At 29.8% G+C, this 13,027-nt stretch overlaps 1 protein-coding gene and 1 long non-coding RNA gene across 3 annotated transcripts in view; one reads left to right on the forward strand and one right to left on the reverse strand.

Annotated features, from left to right (window-relative positions):
- The window catches only part of LOC107437339 (uncharacterized), a 30,406-nt gene extending 19,421 nt beyond the window's left edge, over nucleotides 1-10,985 (reverse strand). The window contains exons 1-4 of one of the 2 annotated variants that reach the window (XM_043040632.3): nucleotides 10,407-10,904; nucleotides 5,454-5,618; nucleotides 3,316-3,488; nucleotides 1,641-1,802 (exon numbers count right to left, since the gene is read on the reverse strand). In XM_043040632.3, the coding sequence (XP_042896566.1) occupies nucleotides 1,641-1,802; nucleotides 3,316-3,488; nucleotides 5,454-5,618; nucleotides 10,407-10,567 (661 nt within the window). In that variant the 5' untranslated portion in view covers nucleotides 10,568-10,904. Of the gene's footprint in view, nucleotides 1-1,640; nucleotides 1,803-3,315; nucleotides 3,489-5,453; nucleotides 5,619-10,406 lie in introns of both variants that reach the window. The other variant, XM_016049303.5, reaches the window with a different exon arrangement.
- Nucleotides 1-13,027, forward strand: part of LOC107448984 (uncharacterized) — a 29,249-nt gene that overhangs the window by 8,652 nt on the left and 7,570 nt on the right. The window lies entirely within an intron of this gene.

Raw genomic sequence — 13,027 nt, forward strand, 5'->3', positions numbered from 1 at the left:
CCATTTGATGAAAAGTGCAGAAGTGATAGGGCATCATAATTATTTATTTATGATAGTGTCAGCGTAACTTTAAACTTTGAAAGCCGTCGATAGCAATACAAGAGCAGTAAGTTTGCGCAAAGTGCTCGTCGCATTATTCTACAATCTACAAAAGTCGTTTATGCGTTATCTTGAAGATATGTTTTCAAACTTCGTAACTAAAGTTTCTCAGCTCCCATACATATGATTAGTTTCATTTTTCTTTCTTTATGTACAATATTTTCCTTAACGCTTTTTCGTGAACCATTCTTCGCTGATTTAAATAAGGTTTTTCACATTCATACAGGCCAGCATGGGGTTAACATATTCAGGACCGGCACAGGGAGAAAGAAGAGCTTCGAGAGTACGCTCCGAGATTATACTTACGCACGAGACCAAGCGATTTTTCTGCTAAGCCTAATTTCATATAAAAATTCATACAAAATCATCACTGCGATTAAATGCTCTGTAATTTATAATCAGTAATAAAATGTTCACAATATTTAAAAATCAACTTCAAGTCTAAGCCAAAGCATGCAAAATATTATCTGTAACAAACCCCAAACGACAAATCTACACCCAATAAACATTCCAGCTTTTTCCGACTGTATCAAAATATAAACAAAAACTCAGTGTTCACGTGTCTAATTCATTTATCCTCTCGAAAGAGCCGAACGCGTGTAATTGTTTGTTTGTTTAAATACCCTGGGATCAAATAAATTAAGAAAACTAGAAAGAAAAACTTGGAACCGAAAGCGTATATTCAAGGTGACATTATTTGAATGTCACCTTGAGATATTATATGACCTGTGAGGCATTATTTGAAATTGTAACGGATTTCAACAGCTATTTACTATCGATTAAAAATTAGAATAAAACATTCCAAGTTAAAATTGCGCCCATGTGATCATACTCTAAGGCTGCTGAAATCGGAAATACTAGTCTCATATATGATACCCAGGGACTAATATTGGGGGGGGGGGGGGAGACTTTTATATATGTAATGATACCATAAGCCGAGAAAGGAGAGAATTGCGTATATTTGATCACGGTTCTGAAAGGGTTAAAAATTGGTATCGTAAATTTAGGTGATAATTTTGTTGATATTTTTTCTTTATCTAATCATCAAACAAAAAAGGAGTGGCCAAAAGTTAATTTTAAAATTCCTACTCCTGGAAGCGACAATCATAAGTAGAAAGTTCACGATTTTTTTATTTAAAAAAAATTTTTTTTTCATATTTCGTGGTATAACGTATGAAAATTTATTTTAAAAATGCTTACTTTTAAAAATTTTTTTAATCACTTTTAGGTTTTTTTCTCATGATCTTTTTTTCTTTCTCACCACAAATTCCTTGAATCAACGTCGTTTTAAAACAAGGTTTTCTTTTCAAAAAATAAAAAGCGGTAGCACAAGTGTTTCAGTATTAGGATTTATTTTGAAGGAATTAGATAGTTCTGTCTGCTCTAATAACTGAAGTATTTATATTTAAATTTTAAGTCAAAGCTTTTTTGAAGCTTATGGTATTAACAAATATACACAACCATTTTTTTCACATGGGTCTTTTCAAATGCTGACTACTTTCTGTGGCTGGGCTAATAAATGCCAAGAAATGAAAACTTACCTATTTCTTCAACTTCTGCGTCCGAGAGTTCAAAGAAAATTCTTATGACAAAAAGGAAATGATTTGCCATTTGTCCACTTTCGATCCAGCTAGATTTATCTGGCTCGAAATCACTTGACTGTTTGGTTTTCATTTCCTGACTTTCTATGGTAATAATACGGCCTATAAAATAAAAATGAAAATATTCCGTGAAATAAGTTGAGTATAATATTTACAATTAAAATTTAAGTTACACAATTTAGGATCTTATTAAGATTGATCCAATTAAAAAAATATTTTATATCCCAATATTTTCCTCATTAACCATTGATATTGAATAATCATAAACTATAAATCTTAAAATAATACTTCATTAAAAATTAGTAGTTTTTACTCTTTTAATATCTCATTATAATTAGGTTTCAGAGCAACTCTTTTTCTAAGGAGTTATGAGGTAATCTTGGGAAGATTATCACTTGCTAAGTATAAACTATACACACACACATATATATATATATATATATATATATATATAAGTTCAAAATAAAGAATTAAAACAAAGAAAAATTATAGACATATGAAAAAAAAAGGGGGGGGGGATAATAAGTAAAAAAATAACAAACAGCAGTTTATTTAAAAAAAAAAAAAAAAAAGATATAATCTGCTTGCTTGCAGCTTAAGCGCAATAAATGAAACTTATTGTTTTTCTTAACTTTCTTCGTGTTTTCTTGTATTTATATATATATATATGTGTGAGTTCTTCTCTTTTGCACCTTTTGTTATATCAAATGAAATATCCCTAATATAACAAATGAAAGGTGAACTCTTTATTCTAGTGAGATAATCTACTTAGAATAATATATTAAAACCGATATACTTATAGTTTACTATAACTTTCTCTTTTAATATGTTTTTAAAATTTTGAAGTTGAAACAATGAAAGACATGATAATATTTGCATAATAATAGTACTATTTTTATTTAATCGTGCCAACGCTTGCATAAGTCTCTGGTTAATAAATTAATATAACTTCTTATGGCTTTCAGTTGTTTAACACGTTCACGCCGGGGTGACCCACCGGTGGGTCAAGCTAGATTGTCTCATCTTGGCAGCGCACCGGAGTAAAAACTGGCAACAATAAATTTCATTTTTTAGTTTATTCACGCCGGGGCGTTCACGCCGGGGTGACCCACCGGTGGGTCACGCTAGATTGTCTCATCTTGGCAGCGCACCGGAGTAAAAACTGGCAACAATAAATTTCATTTTTTAGTTTTTTTCCGAGAATAATAAAAATCCATAACTACCAATTGTTTTTTAACTGATGCAATTTTTATATTGAATTGCTTCTTCGCCATGATAAATTTCCTTACAGTGAATTGTTATTGTTGAGAATAGATTAACTCTTCCCGAATATTATCTAATATTGAATGTTCTACCAGTATTTTTACTTTTCCCGGAGTGAACGTGTTAAGATTTATATAAATATTTGAAACAGGTATATAAAAATTGTGATGTATTGAAAACATAAGTCTTTATTTTTTAAGATAATTAAATTAAAATAACAATATACTGGTTGGAGATGTTTGCACGCCACTGTACTTTCAAGAGAATAGGACATTCTACTTAAAATTTGTATTAATAAATAAACTGAAACTACTGTTTAGTTAAACATACGTTAAACAATGAGATTTTTTACCTGGAATCGGTTGATTCTTAATCATAGAATTGAATCTATCGATCACTTCATCCAAATCTTCGAAAACTGCTGAAGAAAAAATACCCCCGTCTTTCTTTTTTTCAGGCACTATGTTAATATAGCCTATTTGTTGACTTCTTTCTTCTCCGGAATTTCTTTTGCTAATCCACAATCTAAATAATTCAAGAATATGCATCTTTTAATGTTACATGTGCATCTATATGCATCTTTTTAATGTTATATGTGTAAACAGCCAAAATCTGAAAGAAACTGGCCAGAGACTTTTTCACGCCACCATATTTATTTATTTCTCCGATGGAATTCAAATTATATGCACTAAAGACGAGATATATTGGGCGTTGAATAAGCAGCGAGCCACTGGCTGGAATGAGATACCTATTTCATTTAAACGTGGCTAGAATTCCCAACATCATGAAGAAACGATGGCACCATTGAATAGGTAATTGAGTCAATACGGCGATTCAACGAGTCAAATCAAACAAGAATTCTTTTCTTTCATAACAGTGATTATGATTGGTAATACTTGTCTAATATCACTAAACGTCTTCTTTGAAAAAGACGTCCTCGATCAATACCCCTACAACCCAGACCTATCATCAAGTGATTTCGAGGTAGTATTTATGAAAATTTAAAGTGTTTCAAAAAGACTAACCAGAAAAAAACTAGAACGTTTTGCATCTATTTTCTGCCTGATATCAATGGGGTAAATTTTTACATAAAAAAGGAACTTTTGATTCTTAAGAAAATTCAAAATCTACTTAACATTGTAATTGTACAGCAATCCGTTATCTATAATCTCATTAAACAAAATGAAAATTGCATGAAAATTTTCAGTTTCGGAGACTGAGTTTCTGAAGCATATTCTGCGGAACAAGGTAAAAAAATGTGATTTTGAAGAAAACGTGACTGTTAAGTTTATTACGAGTTATCATGTTGCACAACACTCTATGGCAATTCTTTCGAGCAGGATCCAGCAATGGATCGAGCAGGATCCATTCAGCAACAAACGAATCATGTTTCTATTCGTCGTGTGTAAGGAGTTGAGGTTTCTAAACTGAACCAGGGCTGTGGAGTCGGTAGAGAGAATGACCAACTCTGACACTCCGACTCGCTTTTATATAAGTAAATATATATACATGAGTTACAGCTTATTTTCTTTAAATATAAAAAGAGTAATGGATGCTACAGAAAAAAAAAAGGCATAGCTAATTATTTATGTTAATTAGAATTTATTATGAAATGGAAAAACTAGTGTTAGTAATTTCTAAGAAACAGCTTAGCTTTGGCAAGATTCGATTCTGCGATAGAGTGGAATTCGATTTCAAAAACTTCAGAGATGAAAATAGTCTTTCCACACTAAGGTGGAAGAGCTGTTACTGTTTGGGCTACTTCTTTTAAATTTTCAGGGAAGATTTGTATAAGTTCTAAAATATGTGTCTTGCAAGAGCGATCATATTCAATTTCAATCGATCTCTATTTCTTCAAAGATTGTGTAGAGATCTTTTTTTTCGTCCTCTCTTTTAAATTTTATTTCTAAAGACACTTGGTTCTTTATTTTCATTCGCTTCGCCTTATCCTTTTTAATATTATCCAAATATTTCTCGAAACCTAATTCACTATTGCAAGAAGATGATAGAGACCGCAATATCTGCAGTTTGACTGTCTTGATTTGAATACTTCAATTGTTCTGAGAATAATGTCTTTTTTAGTGAAAGTCCATTCTTTGTCTTTTCAATTTGTTCATCATCCAACAAAATTCGGCAAAATTTAGAGTTTAAATTCAAACTGTCCAACAAAACTGTATTTGGAGTCAACGTGTTTTTAGCGACTCCGTGACTCCTACCTTTTTCTCAGAAATCTGCCTAAAACAGATTCAGACTTCATAACTCCGACTCCACAGCCCAGACCAGAACTTGTTACGTAACAGATCCGATTGAAATTTTTTCCCAGCCACGAAAGCTGAGCCAAATATTTTCATTGGATTGAAAAAGAGACGATTCACGACGACGCTCATCACGATTAGATTGTTGTAATTATTATTATAGTAATATTAATATGTATTAATAATAATAAAAGAGAAATTGAAAACACTTTGATGAAAAACCTCAGGTACTTACCTTAATCCTCTTATATAACAAGTTGATGCCTCTCCATATTCCAAGTAAATCATTTTTTCGGAATCAATTTCATTTCCTTTATCTTTAAATTCAACACTTTCACAAGTTTTTATCTTCCACTGGGGGTTGGCACGCAACCAGTCATTTGCTCGATCCACCAAAGACCTAAAATTCAATATAATATTGTACAGTTCTAAAAAAAAATCTCCCTGAATAACTTTTGATCTAATTATCGGATCTTCGCGTGCTAAGGACTCACTGTTAATGGCTCAAAGGGGTGACTTCGAATATGCTAAATAATTAGTGCAGACAATATTTTATATTACGAAAATAGACAAAAAAAAAAAAAGATGTACTCTCTGAATTTGATTAAAGTTTTTTTTTTTTTTTTTCTCGATGTATTAGGATTTCTGACCACAGAATGTTAGGGGTAGCCGCAATCTGTGAAATATGATCCCAATAGTTTAGTCAGGAGAGCTCTCCAAAGTTTGGACTCCTTAATGTTAATCTTACTTTATGCGTATATTTTGAACTTTTTACGCGAATTGAAAAAATTTTGCACAGAATTATAAAATTCGCTTATCCAAAGACAATTCTATGCAAAAATTAACTTTCAGTAAATACTTATTATTTTTTACTATTTTATAGTCAAAAAAGTTTGAATTGAAAAATTTATTTTTTTTGCAAGTTTTTAAAGAATGTAATTTTACATGGCAAAATAAGATGAATGTGAAATGGAATTTAAATGAAAACGAACATTTAAAATTCGAATTTTCAGGAACTATTCGATCAATTTAGATTAAATTTTGTATTTTGCCATGTAGAATTAAATTTTTTAAAATGATTTAAAAAAAAAACGGTATACAATTCAAAAATTTTTCGACTATCGTTAAATAAAATAATTGAAATAACAAATATTTACTAATAGTTATTTTATGCATGTTTTATTTTATAATAAATAATTATTAAAAATAGTTTTTTTTTGCATGCAACGAGTTTTATAACCGAGGATAAACGAGGATAACGAGGATAAACGAGTTTTATAATTGTGCTCAAAAATTTTTCAATTTGTTTGAAACGTTTTCGAGAAATGGATAAATTAACATCATGCGGTCCAAACTTTGGATTGATCTCCTGACCAAATTTTGGGATCATATTTCTCGAATTGCGGCTTTTTTGGGGGGTCAGAAATCTGATTCCGTCGAAGAAAAGGTATGTTTATTCTGAGAAAGTGCGTTCTTGTGTCTGATTTCGTAAAAGTGCGTTCTTGTGTCTGATTTCGTAACTTAAAATATCGTCTGCATGAATTAATTAGCATATTTGAGGTCCTCCTCTAGAACATGAAGATCCCATCATTATGCCGAAAGTTATTCAGGATGGCCAGTTTATTTTGTGCACTGTACAGTTACTTAATACAAATCCACAAGAACTAGTGTTTGCAAAATTGCTTTTTTTTTTAATATTATAAAATTTTACAGAGAGGGAGAGAGGGAAATACTGTTGGAAATATTAAACCGTGTTGAACTGTAACATCGTAATTCAACTTCAAAAATGGAAATACTAGTCAATAATTTTTTTATTGCAGGAGTGTCTATAAAACTCAAGAATATTCTATGATTTTTAATATTATTAGGGGGACCGGAAAGTAATGTCGTTTCGGCGCATTAAATAGTCTTAAAAACCAATTCATTTTTTCAATTACGAGGGTGAATACATTATTGATTAAAAATAAAATCCTGGTAACAAATATCAAATGCACCGAAACATTACTTTCCAATTCACCCAATATTTTATAAAATACTTTTTTCTTATTTTATCACTCTTATGGTCTCTTATCACTATTTTAGATATGTTTTCTAGCTTATCTCTTATCATTAGAATATCTCTATATAATGTATTTTATATCTGATAAGAAAAGATTTCAAATATTAATGCCACTGAACTAAACATTGAAATAACAACCTTAAGTAAAAATCAAAGCTGAAAAATATGCAATAAAAATCTGTATAACTTCAATTTTAAGCTTAATTTGCAGTTAATAATAGAATGAAATTTTACATTAAAGTTATTAGCAAAGAAAAGCATTACTTTATTCTTTAAGTATCTTATTTACATTGTATTTCTCTTTTATAATTATTTTTAATTAAAATTGAAAATGTTTAAAAGAATGTGTTGAAGATGTATATTTAAATATGCGCCTTGGTTTTATGGTACTCAAACATTTTCCTCCGTGGATTTTTATTGTTGACCCCGTAGATAAAAGAACTATTGAGTCCATTCGTTGGGAGTAAGAATTTTTGCAAATTTTTTCGCTTTAGTCAAGAGAGGAAAACTTCGAAAGTTTATAAGATTAAACATATGGTAATAAAACTATAAAACAACCACTGATGAAATTTTTATAGGACCAATAGAGTTTTATTCCAGAGTTTTAAACAGTTTTACCCAATTTAAAATTTTAGGTTTACCTCATCAACTGGCCGGTGATGAACAGCCGATTCTTGCAGTGATATGAGGCTATGAATTATGAGCTTCAAAATATAAAAACTTTTGTTTAACGCGATTTACATATAGGGAAAAAAATTAAGCGTCATGGCTAATTATATACATATATATATATATATATTGTCTACTTCGCTCTAGTTGTAGTATTTGCTTTTAAAAATAAGTGCTTTTTATTATTATTTAAAAAATATGCTGTGGAAGTTGCTATTATTAGTTTCAAATTAACTTCTCAAAGTACTTAGGGAATCTCACTTTGAAGCATTGTATATTTATACTTTATAAAGAAATAAGAAATCTCTAAGTTAGTGAGAGTCAAAAGAGATATATTTCAAGTTATATTTTTATTTGTTTTAAATTAGTAGTTTTTTTTTTCTCCAAAAAATATATTTTCATAGCTGGAACGAAATCGACAAATCTCTTCCTTTTTTATTCATAATCAGAACAAATTTCTTTCTCTTATTATTCTATATATACTATAAACTATATATTATCGTATTGTATTCATTGATGGAAAGGTAGGATTATTTCAAATATCGCAACTGTTTGCATAGTTAAGATTTTATTGTGATAGTACTCAGGATTTGGAGTACAAATATCGCATGGTTAGACTAATAGAAACGGACTCTAACTATTTACTAACGTATGATCCATCAATATTAGGGTTCCTTTTACGTCGTGAATATTGTCAGCCTGGAATGAAAACGGTATACGCATCCTACTGCCATAAGCAGGATTTGACTCTGGATTATCTAGTTTACGTTAAAAACAAGCCCTATATACCTGATCCAACCTACCTCAATTGCTTCATCTTATCCACTAAGTCTATTTGAGGCAATAGCATTCACCTCGTAATTTTAAACCTGACACAGAAAACCAGGTGACTGCGAAGACTTTTTTGAGTAAAATTAACCGGAATCGGCATTACACGGAAAGGAAAACAACAGAAACCTTCCATGTTTAGCTCGAAGAAAACTGAACTTTTCTTTCTCTCCGTTAACCACTGTGAACTAAGCGGACCAGAAAAATTAATAGAGCCTAAACCCGGATAGTAGGTAGAAGCGAGCGCCAGGGCCGGCGAAAGGGGTCTCCGAACGAGACTCAGATTTAATGTTCTCGAAATTTTAAATTTCCTCTTCTTTTTGCTAATATAGTTTGCTAGAAAAATATATTTATAGGTTATTATTTTTCTTAAATTATATATTCTTAGATTAATTTTCTATATCGTTAAAGTTTAATAAGTAAGAATTTAACTAAAGATGAAAAGAACAGCCAGCAGCAGAAAAACCGCATGTTTGAAATAGAATAGAAATTGTTTTGAATATTCAAAGGGGTGAGGTGAACTTTAAGTTTCACTCAATATTCTCAAAGAGTGAATGCTGGAGAAAAACAGGGAGGTCATTTTGAGAATGACCACGCGAACTACGAAAAAATACATTTTATTGTTTATGTTTACACATTTGTTTGTCATATAAGATTATTCTCATTTAGGATATTAACCGTAATAAATATTTATTATAGAATACTTGACGTAATATTCTCCTTAGCTAAACTAACTGCTTTCTTTTTTATCATTGAATGCGTTAATTGTTATTTTATCTGTAATTATGTTTCCTAAATGAGCATTTTGGGTTGATATGCAAAACAGAAGATATAGAATAAAAGAAAACAATTTTCTACAGTGTTATGACTACACCGGCGAGTTATTATTCTTTAAAATTTTTTTTTCTCTTTTCGATGTTTAAAGGCAGGGACCGATCAAGACAAATTCAGACCCAAGACCCACCAAATTTTCTGGGCCCCTTACAATATATTTTGAGATTAAATTACTGAAGAGTAGTCCTAATGATGAAAAGGAATCTACTGAACTGCATGATTCAAGAAAAAACTTTCTAAGAAATTTTGAAAGTAGACAATTGAAGATTATTTTTCTAAGATAAAGTTTACGTATCTATAAATTTAAGCAAAATATAAAACAAAACAATGTTATGTCAAAATAAAAATAGTTTGGTGACCACAAACAATTGAAATCAGTGATTTTTGCTAAAAGTCACTGATTAGCTGAGTTATTTTTTATTGTAAGCTGGAATTATTTTTTTTTAGTTCTTAAACCAACACATAGCTAGTCCAACTTTCCTTAGACTTTTTACTAATTTTTGAGGCCCCTCAGAAATTGTGGGCCCTATTCCCATACCTAATGGGCCTAGGCTATAATCAGGCCCTGTTTAAAGGGATCCGCGGAGCGCAAAAACTTCTTCCGCCGGCATTGGCGAGCGCTATAGCCTCTACATTAGCCATTTCAGCACACGTTCTAAAAAAACGATTTATTAATGCTTTTTCTAGAGAGTAAAAAAAAATCGTTAATCAATATTTTAAAATTTACAAAGTGCATCTGTTTCAAATACATTATTGATAATTTCAATTAACGATGTATAGACACTAATAAAGACTTACCTAAATGTTTCATATTTAGCTTGGCTGAAAAAGCCGCCACGACTTCGTTGTTCCGGCAAAAAGTCTACAAAAGTTAATCCGCTTTGAGATTTTTCCTCGCTAAACATGCTTTGAAATTGTGTTGACGGCAAAGTTGCGCCTGAACTCCACGTTGAAACCATCTTTACGATTCTAAACGCTATAATCTTTTCACTACTTACTTTTATTTGAAGTAATGTGTTAACTCATGTCGGTACTTCTTGCACAAATCATTAGTAATGATAAATAAAATAATCGCTAACTAGTGGGGGTGAACAAATATTTTCTCGTGTGCATTAAAATGAAACAGTATTATTGATCAACAAACTGTTGATGAGTTGAAACTGGAAACGATCGATGACGTCGCGTGATAGATTCAAGAAACTTTTATTTTTTTTCTAATAATACATTAAATTACAAAAGTTTTTGTAAAAAAACTGATTGAATATGAGTCATGAAGGGATTTCAGAATTGCGAGGAAATATAAACTTTGCATTGAGAAACTTGAATAAAGAATTTTTTTCTGAAAGATAAAATTACAGAGAGATAAATTTTAGAAGCAAATCTTTTCTTCCTGTGCGCGATAATTTTAGGTGCATATCATTTCGTCACTTTGTTTATAGAACAAATAAAAAAACTAACTAAAAAATTATATTTTTATTACAAGTACTTGTTTTTTCCCCCTCCCTATTATTATTATTTTATGTCAAAGCATCAGAGTTAGATTTTCGTGTTTTAAAAGATAATGACCATACAATCTGCATTTAATTAAAAAATTTTAATTCTTTCTGTTAGAACACTATATTAACATTGAGATTTTAATTGATAGATATTGATATTTGTTAAAGTTCTCTGTTTCAGAGTTTCCGTTAACACGTTTAGTGTATATCAGGGGGGAGAGGTTGATTGCAGCTATTTGTATTTTTAATTTCAGCATGAAACTAATTGCAGTATTTTGGCTATAAATTTTGAAAACTTTCACTCAAAATGTGAGTGTTAGACTTGGGTATGAAATAGATTTGGTTGTCTTTTAATGCTAAATTGTGTCTATTTTGATATAAGCGTTTGGGTTTTTTCTTAAATAGATTTTTTTTTAAAATAGATTTTTTAAATAGATTTTTTTCAAATAGATTTTTTTAAATACATTTTTTTAAAATAGATTTTTTTAAATAGATTTTGTGGTTTAGTTCGCTTATTTTTATTTAATAAATGCTTAATAAACTTGTCTTTACTGTCACATAGTTTATTTATGTTTATATATAATCCTCACTTCAAACTAACAAAGCCATAATAAATATAAGAATGTAGTGTATTCATGCGAGAAATTTTCTATTTAAGTTTTAAATAATAGAATTTACACAAAGTAAATCTCAATTTTATAATTATATAATTTATATGGGTTTTCAATTTTAAATTTAAATCAATATGCACAGTACGCAAAAAAAAAAAAAAAAAAAAAAAATGGATTACCCTGTTTGAAACTCAAATATGTTAATTAATCAGTGCTGATGATATTGTAAGTTATGAAATCAGACACAAAAACGTACTTTCTCTGAATAAACATGCCTTTTTTTCCAATGGATTCAGATTTCAGACCCCCAAAATATAGGGAGTAGCCGCAATCTGGGAAATGTGATCAGGAGAGCGATGCAAAGTTTGGATATTTTGCTATATCTCGAGAAATGTTTAAGTGAATTGAAATATTTTTGCACACAATTATAAATTTCATTTATCAAAAGATAATTCCACGCAAAAAATAAATTTTAGTAAATATTTATTATTTTATTTGATAATATTCGAATATTTTTGAATGGTAATTCAGAAATTTTTTATATTTTAAGGTTCGTAATTTTCTGTGGCAAAATACACAATTTGAGGAAAATCGGTCGAACAGTTTCTGAGGAATCAAATTTTTAAAGTATATTTAAAATTCGATTTCTCAGGAACGATTCTACCAATTTCGCTGTTTGCCATGCAAAATTACCTACTTTAAAATTATGTAAAAAATTGTATAACTTACAATTCAAAATTTTTTCGACTAATATGAAATGAAAAAATAATAAATACTTACTATATTTTATTTTATGTATGAAATTATCTTTGGACAAATGGATTTTATAATTATGCGCAAAAAATTTTCAATTTGCTTAAAAATTTGAGATATAGCGAAATACACAAAAAGTAAAATTAACATTAAAGGGTCCAAACTTTGGATCGCTCTTCTGACCAAACTATGGAGACCATATTTCCCACATTGTGATTAAAATTAGAAATATTAAAGAAAAATTAAAATAGAATAATTAGATGGTTCTTTGATAGCTGAGAACGATTGGAACACAGTAGAAAAGCTTTAGTGGCTGACAGCAGACATTAGATCGTAAAGGGTTAAAAATAAATTTATATATACTATATATATAATATATACAGTACAGAACCCGTTATACGGAAATCAGAAAACCGGAAAGAAATTCGATACATTTTCCCGCCATTTTTTAAAAAGAATGTTTTTTTCCTCATAAGATTTTAGGATTTTTCTCTCTTTTTTGAAAGATGTTTACCTTACCATTATTTTGGAAATAATCATTAGTGTATTACTTCATCGT

The sequence above is a fragment of the Parasteatoda tepidariorum genome, chromosome 11 (genome assembly GCF_982258835.1).
Source record: "Parasteatoda tepidariorum strain Cologne lab strain chromosome 11, Ptep-v5.0, whole genome shotgun sequence".
Taxonomy (NCBI): Eukaryota; Metazoa; Arthropoda; class Arachnida; order Araneae; family Theridiidae; genus Parasteatoda; species Parasteatoda tepidariorum.